This window comes from Lycorma delicatula, chromosome 3, assembly GCF_047948215.1.
Source record: "Lycorma delicatula isolate Av1 chromosome 3, ASM4794821v1, whole genome shotgun sequence".
Classification (NCBI taxonomy): Eukaryota; Metazoa; Arthropoda; class Insecta; order Hemiptera; family Fulgoridae; genus Lycorma; species Lycorma delicatula.
The window spans coordinates 206,679,021-206,687,931 of record NC_134457.1 but is presented as its reverse complement, the minus strand read 5'-3'; the positions used below and the strand labels follow the sequence as shown (position 1 = coordinate 206,687,931).

The following is an 8,911-nucleotide window of genomic DNA, read 5'->3' as shown; positions in this document are numbered from 1 at the left end:
AACGGGAAATTAGACATAAACTCATACATCAGCTGAAAAATATTGTAACTTAAAAATTTTGTCTGCTGAACATATTAATTATGTAATAAAAATTTATGATTTTAGTGTTGTATCTTTTTCATAATTTCTAGTAAGTGAAATTTTATTCTTCATATATAAACTATAGTATTAGTGATTAATATAATGCAATCGAAAGTTTTAGTAAATACATTTTTTTCTACTAAAAGAAAAATATTTTCACAGGGCTTTACGTACATCCATAAAATATATATTAATTTTCTACATAAAAATTTCTTTTGTTTTTTAAAAAAAATAAAATAAATAAAAATATATTATATTTATAAATACTACATCCTCTTTCATTTTCTTTAAAAATTTACCGCGACAAACAACTTACTTGGTTTGTTTAAAACCGTTAATTCAAGTTCAACTTAGATTTCGGTAACTACTTTTAATTCAAGATGTTTTAAGATATTCTGCTGTTTTGATGTAAAGAAAGAGAGATTTTAATTAAAAAAAATAGTAATAAAAAAAGTTTGTAAATAGAAAATACATATCCCCAAATAAATACGGAATAAAAGGCTAATTTTTGTTTAGGTCTATGTCATTAAATCCAATTTAACTCGAATTAAACTAACCGTTGCGATGAACTAGTGATGACAAGTTAATGGATTTTAAAAAAAAGTTACAGTAATCTATGGCTCAATTCTTGTTAATAAAAAGGCTAAGTTACAGCTATGTTAAATTCTGATTATTGTATTTTAAATTAAGTAATTTTTTTTACCAGTCCTATTTAAATTAATATTAAATTACGGAACTGAACCCTCGATTTAGTTAAAAGGAATAACTGTGGAAAAATTTGTAACGTTTCGTTTAATTTTTGCCTGTGTATTTCTTTAATTTTACAATTTTTAAAGCGGTCTAGTCACTATGATATACGTATAATTAGGATTATTTGGTTAAGACAATCTAACAGACAATCGAAAGGCCCGTATACCGTTTTCTAACTCTTTCAATCTGGATTTGCTTAGTTTCTTAACTAGTGAGTTATAAAATCTTAATTGATCATTAATTATGTTTAATAATGCAGTTTCAAAGCACTATATTAGAAAAAGTTTCCTACTTTACATAATCAGATAAGTTTGGTAAATTGAAAACGTTATTTATTCAAAATGTAAAAAAATAAATATCACTCATATGAGAATATATAGCTGAAATTTCATTTCTTAAATAAATTTTTCCTTATGTATTTAGTAATCTAATCGTACACGTTTTAGTATGTATGATTTATGAATTCATACGGTATATTGTTTGGTTTATTTATGGAGTAGTGTATAGGCTATTCTAAACGTAGGGTATGTACCCTTTACTACATACAGTATGGTTTATAGACATCATTTAACTCCTTCCATTTAAAGTGCTATTTGAACAGCATACATTTAACTTTTGTTTAATCTCTACGTTGTAGAGATGAAATAACAATAAAATAATTAAAATAAATTTTACGCTACAAAGTTTAGTTTTAAGAGCAATTAAATACAAAATAATAATCTTAATAAGCTCGGTACACTTTATTTATAAAGAATTTTCATTATATATTCTTAATTACAGGGTATTTAGTTACACAATAAACGTTTTAACAATAAAAATCTCTTTTCGGTATACAATTTCCAAAATATAATTCTTACATAAATAAAATATCAAATATAATTTTTTTAAACGAATTCGCCATAAAAGTTTACTTATTAAAAAAAAAAAAATCAATTTTACTTTTGTATAAATATTTTTGTTTGAAATAATATTTAACTACTGTAACACACAATACACACACACGTATGCAATGCAACATATGTTAGCTGAAATTCGCAATTCAAATTTATACCCCCATTAATTAAATCACAACTTGTAATTTGAACATGTTTATGAATTCATATAAATGAATTTTAAATACAGAATTCTCTGTTAACATTTTAGAAACTTGTTCCATTTATACATATACGTTATTTATTGTAACAATTTATATTACAAAAAATTAGAAACACGAAAATTAAATTACTTCCTTTAAATTTTTTTAATAATTAATAATTCTATAATAAATCAACTTCCCAAACAACGAACTAAAAACAAATCGTACAAAGCAACAATGAAGTGAAACAGCGGTATTCGGTGATACACCGCAAGATATTACAATAAAGGTTTGAACAAAGAATAATATAATTAAAGGATAACGAACAAAATATAATAATCCAGACAAAGTCCGTAACGAAGTACACATAAATCAACGAGTAATAAAACAGAGCAAAAAGTTTAGATAAACACAACAGTTAAATTGTTAATAAAACAAAGAAAAGTGCAATATTCACCGCACAAGTCTCAAGATTCAATAAATGTAACCTTTTCAGTCGTCTCACATCCTCGCTGTTATCCAATAGGTTAACAACCAGATGGTTTTCATGTGTGTTAAGCGTAAACGTATATACTTTGAGTTTACCCGGTGAATTTTTTTTCACGAATAGGTGGCATCCCTAAGTAATCGTGGATCTCCTTGTTTTTCGCAAACCACGGCGCCTCCTATATGTTCCTCAGCTCTTTGTTCTGTAACCTGCGGATGATGCCGATATTGATATTGCTTGCCATACCCCAAAGTTGTTTCACGTAGTACCATATTGGCTTAAAAAACGCCTTATACAAAAACAATTTTTTACTTAACGACAAACACGGACCACCTTCTCAATAACCAGTTCAACCGCCTAAGCCTGATATTCAATTGCTTCCTCTTTTCAATTACGTGATTTTTCCATGTTAAAAGGATATATAAATAAAATGTATAATTTGTTTTTAGATATTCTTGGAATAGATATGTTTTATATTTCCTATCATGATGTGAGTTAACCTACGACTTTGTAAAGCAAAGAAAAACATATAAACGTTAATCTATTTTGTATGAAACCTAAATATAGTGCTATGAAGTCTAAAACCAATTAAATTATTAATTACTTTATTTAAAAATTAATAAATTCATGATGTTTAATAAATCAATTTTTTTTTATGGTATTCCAAAATTTATTTTTAACAAAACAAAATATGCTGAAACAATAAAATAAAATGTTACTGTTAACAAGTGTTACTTTATGTAATACGTTTTAATATTATTATTTAAAATCAGGAAGCCTCACGTGTGAAAATAAACCGTTAATAAGAGGCCCAAAGGTATAAAGCTGCGACAAATTAGTAATAATAATGAAAGGAGTACAGAAAAACGGTAGAAGGAAGTTACTACTGAGCGTCAACTAAGTGGTTTGGGAATATGTACATAATTTTTATTATAATAGAAAAAAGAAAAAAAAAATCCAAATTTAATTAAAATAACAAAAATAAACTATGCAACGTTTCTCATTCTTCATTTGTTAAATCCTTGTGCGAAATGACATTAAACGTCAGAATGACATCATACCACATTATTACGATAATAAGAGTTATTATTATGCCAAAAATTCTATAGTAAACACGATGATTAAAATGCAATAAAAAGTATCACGTAGTGACAATAGAATTCTATGTAAAAACAATTCTACTAATGGTATCTGTAAAAACTACTGACCATCATCAGAATATGATCTGAAGAGTTTTATTAATTTTATGAAACAAGTTTTAGTTTTTTTTACCTTCTCCTCCGGGTCAGATCCTGCAGTTATGTATTACACAGTCCAGAGAGGAGTGTTCTTTACTCTAACGGGCCTCCTCGTCTCGGCCCGCATCAAATCCCCATAGTAGGATCCACCAGGCCCGGCTATGCCGTCCCCTAGGTCCCCACTTCGGGAGCAGGGACTCTGTATTTATGTCTAACGGGGACACCCTAAGTGGGGCATCCCTGTCGTAACTCGGTCTTCTTCGCTCGAGGGTGCAAGAGCCCCCGTGATATAAGTTGAACAGTTACGCTTGAATGTATATTTAAATCAATTATGGATTGAACTCAGACTCAACTTTTATTTCAATTACGATTAGTGAAGTAGGGAATCCTTTAAAGTGGAATCTTTAACTCTTTTTGTATGTCCTTCGGCGTTATCCTTTTAAATAAAGTACTTTGTAACAACTAGAACTTCATTTTTATTTATTTTTCAGAAATAAAAAAACTTGTTTCCTTTATTCGACGTCCACAAAAAAGCAACTAAACGCATGTATCTGAGATTTTGAAACACGTCAGCTAAGGAATCATATTTGCGTTTTTTTTTTGTCAGACCGAGAACTTTCCGAACGGCCTCACTGTTTAAAAAATCTGATATGGACACCACATGACTTCCATGTACCCCTATTATATTACATATAAACATTTTTCTCAGTACATAAAATTTTATTTCATAAATAACTTTTAATATTTTTAATATTTTTTTTTTAATTCTTATTATTGAATAATTATTATTTACCGTAAACTTTTTTTGTATAATCAGAGGTTAATAATTATTAATAAATCAATATATTTAAGTTAAAAAAAAAAAAAGATGAAGTCTGATTCAAACCGATGTGCCTTTCTGTAAAATCAAAATATTTCATTACTTAAAATTTTATTTAGCTATAACTCTGGAACCAATGAAAATAAGTACACCTGAAGATATATCGTTGAAAACCTCTCAATAAGAGCTTATTACGGCAGTAAAGAAAAAATCCAAATTCTTTTGGATTTTGTGCTTTTTTTGACACTTTTGGTTCTGTCGATTCCAATAAAAACAAGAGGTGCACAACTATATGTTATAACAGTCCTAAATCATGAATTTCAACATCCTACGGCTAATCGTTTTTGAGTTAAGCGAGATACACAGACGTCACGCTGAAATTAGTCAAAATGGGTTCAGGGATGGTGAAAGTGGATATTTCCGATAAAATCTGAAAACCGAAATTTTTCGCGATCATAATACTTGCTTTACTTTGTACAAAGAAGTAAAAATATATAAAAATTTAAGAATAAATTCCTTTCATTATAAAACTACGACTAAACATTGTGTAATAAACAAATTGTTCCTGCGGTATAAAACTAGAATAAAGAAAAATCTCGTATACGCATTCCATACGTAACGATTTTTTTTAATGAAATTTTTATATTTTAAAGATTAAGAAAGCTTATTGTTAAGAAATATAAACTTTGTTGGGGGAAAGTATTCGCTATTTTTGGTCGATAATATTTTCCGAATTCACAGACCTTTAAACAATCAAGTTCTTCTATAACATTTAGTAAAAACTTATGTACTGAAAACTGTATGCAACTATCAACCCCTAATTCTCGACAAAGGACCAAAATATTGAGTTCAGCTAATCAATAATGAAAAAAATGATTTTTAGAAGGATGAGATTTGTTCAAAATGTTAATAATTTACTTAATGTTAAATTAAGTTTTAATCGCTTGTAAAATTTTGATAAAATTACAATTACTTTGTATAACTAAAGTATTTTTATACTTATAACCTATAACACGATTATAATATATACGCATTAAATAGTAAAACAATATAATACAATAATAAAAAATATAAAAACGTATTACTGACCTGACTTTTCATAGGATCAGTGTTTATTTGACACATATATTGTCCACGGTCTTCTTCTTGAACACTTTTTACATGGAGGTTCCACGTTGAATGATCATTATGACTGACTGATACACGTGGATTGTGTGTAATTACATGATCATGTATAGCTTGTATTGCTTTTGTATCTGCTTTAACCCAGCCCACCTAGAAGAGAAAAGAAAAAAAAGAAAATTAAAAGAAAATCTTAGCAGTAAAGATCTAAAAAAGTAGGTCTATTTTTAAGTTGTTTAATACTAAATATGACGAAGAACTTAATGATTATATTACAAAAATGAAACCCTTTCAATTTTGACGCTTATAAGACTAGAGTATGTTCCGTATATGAGTTATCCAATGTGCGTGCTTACGGAACTGAAAAGGTACTACAAAATAAATGATTTTAATAATGCGTATAAAAGTAAAGGGGGATCTAATAAACTTACACTTTATTTCATTAGATATTTATTTCATTTAGACCCATTGTTATCAAAACCTTAATTAATGGAACAAAGCGTTTATTTAAAAATTAACTCCAATTATTAATTAATCATCATTATTACACAATGAAGTATAACATTCGAGACGTATTGAGCTTATCGAAGATATTTATTTACTGCAAGGTATTTCTTTGCTAAACTCAATCTATCGTTAGATATGATACATGCAAGATGTTATTACAATTTAATTATTAATGCTATGGTTACACCATAGAAGTTACATAGTTAGAAGCAGATTAATACCAAGAGAGTTCCTACTCTGATGTAGAAGCTGGCTAGCTAGTCTATATATAACGTAACGTAACGTATTATAAACTACTGAATGGTGTCTACATCGTAGTTCATATTATTTACCGTAATATTTTTGACTCCTCGTCAAAAGTTAGATTAACAGGAATCCTTTTATTAAAAGGAAAAATTCAGGTACATCAAGTGAAAGAGTTTGAGAACTGGTCATTTTCCAGGGAACAGAAACGCCTTATTTCTTTGCTATACATTTAATTAGTCTGGAAAAAACAGGGAAATAATCTGAGTATACATATTAGTAATAGAAACGTTGTTAACAATCCCTCTGACAAAATGTAACAATTCTATATAGATTACCTCATGGCAATAGATGAAATAGGTTAACAAGTCCGTTTAGATTCAAGCTTTTTTACAAATATTATTACTTCAATGTTTGTAGACAGGTGTAATAACTAGGATATGCAACGTCACACTTATATTGTACTACTGAGAAACGAAAATATTCTACCTTCCCTTTTCACATCATTCTGTTTACCATAGGTCTATTCGGTTTCTATTTTTATATAATGAGATAAAATGAGCACAAGTTACTTAACACGTATACTATATGTTTCAGTTGAGGGTGAAATCGTGTGTACTAGTTAATGGGGATGAATGTGGGATATGTAAGCTACTATTTTCAGAAATCCACATGTTACATTTCTTTTAAACACAGCTTTACTCTACGATATCACTAAAGTTTATTCAGTAGTCAGTTTTATAAAACTCGTTTTAAATATAGTGCACGAATTCGATGTTTTTGTTTTTCCTATAACTTAGCCTGATGTGACCAAAGTACTATACTAACTAACCTTTCCACAAATTTGGAGATTTTTTTTTTTTTTTTTTTTTTTTTTTTTATGATATTACACAGAAGCTTTGAAGTATGAACGTGAAATATGGAAATGGATTTTTGTAGGTATGAAAAATGGCATATCTGACTGGAGGATTCGAGCCCGGGACCTCCGGATGAAAGGCCGAGTCGCTACCACTACGCCACGGAAATTCAATAATAATAATATTATAAATTCTATCTCACTAAAGTTTACGAAATCAAAATACTGTACAATTTATTGGGAAAAATGCCATGCCTGACCGAGATTCGAGACCGGGAACCTCCAGATGAAAGACTGAGTCACTACCACTTCGCCACAGCGATCGGCAATAATATTACTATAAAATTCGATCTCACTAAAGTCTACAAAACTAAAGTATTGTAAAAATTCATTGATGATATGTCATTTATTTAAAAAGTTTGTTAATAATCTTATAAAATCTCCTACCCTTTGTTTAGTTTCAAAGTGCATTAAAGAAAAAAAATTTCAAAGTGGCTAAATAAAAGAAAATTATTTAAAAGAGTATTACGTAGCATATATCATTAATTATAAGAAAGACTGTATTTTTGTACTTAAAGTCGTATAGTAGAGTTTATAAATATTTTATTATTTTTTTAAATTCATTTTTCAACAAAAAATTAATGACACCAGAAAAAATCTTATTTCAGGTTTAATTTTATAAGCAACCTTAAAAATTTAATTCTGTGTACGTTTTTACTTTTCTCGGCGAATGCATTTAAAATAGCTAGGGAAAATGTATTTAGAATAGGGAAAAGTATAGTAAACATGTCAAAAATGGATATCGGTTTTTTGCAAATCTTTGGGTTTTAGGGTCCATCTAGTTCATATAGAGTTCTAGACCAAAAAAAAAAACAACATACGTACGTATGCGTAACGCTCTATTTTTGGCCTTATATCTCAGGATTCTCCAGACCGATTTTAATGAAATTTGGCTCAAATATTTCTATATGTGGGGCATTAATTTTAACAAATTTGTTAAGCTTAACCTATATACGAATAATTTTAGAAAATCTTTCCTAAAATTAATTTATCATATGTAAAATATATATAATCAACTCTATGTGTTTGGCTCTAAATTTTAACTTTTATAATTAATAGCCGGAAAAATCACCTAATACTTTACCAACTTACCTAAATATTATTTGTAAAGTGTCAAAACATATTGTAATATTTTTATCACAGAGTAGGAAGATATTTCAGTTTTTTTAAATTAAACTTTTTACAATGAAACTCCAAAGCACTACTCCTCGATACACTTTAACAATAATTTTGTTTTTAATTTAAGTTCCGTGTACCTTCAAAAAAAAATTAAATTATCAGTGAGAATTCTAATGAATTTATACTGGTTTAAAAAAAAATTTAATAAAAAAATTACGAATATGTATGCTATAAAAAGAAAAATAACTTCTCAGGTTTATCAGTGGCTAAATCTAATATATTATGCAAAAACCTGAATTTTTATTAACATTGTTGCCGATATTCTTTAAACTTGTAATATTTAATTTTTAAATTATGATATGTATGCGAGTTTTTATGTACACTTTTTGTATGGGTGAATACCTACAATGTAATAGAAATTGTGATGCTTTTTCAATTCGTTGATAATGAGTGAAAATTATAATCATTGCACGGTTTGTATCGCTTTTTTTCAATATCAGCAATAATAATCATTATTGCTTCAGGCATGTAACCGTTTCATTATTTTTGTTGA

General features: G+C 28.0%; 1 protein-coding gene across 1 annotated transcript in view; it reads right to left on the bottom strand.

The window, feature by feature from the left end:
• LOC142321294 (lachesin-like) overlaps positions 1-8,911 on the bottom strand; it is a 467,419-nt gene that overhangs the window by 357,182 nt on the left and 101,326 nt on the right. The window contains exon 3 of the mRNA XM_075359291.1: positions 5,541-5,726. Within this exon, the coding sequence (XP_075215406.1) occupies positions 5,541-5,726 (186 nt within the window). The remainder of the gene's footprint in view (positions 1-5,540; positions 5,727-8,911) is intronic.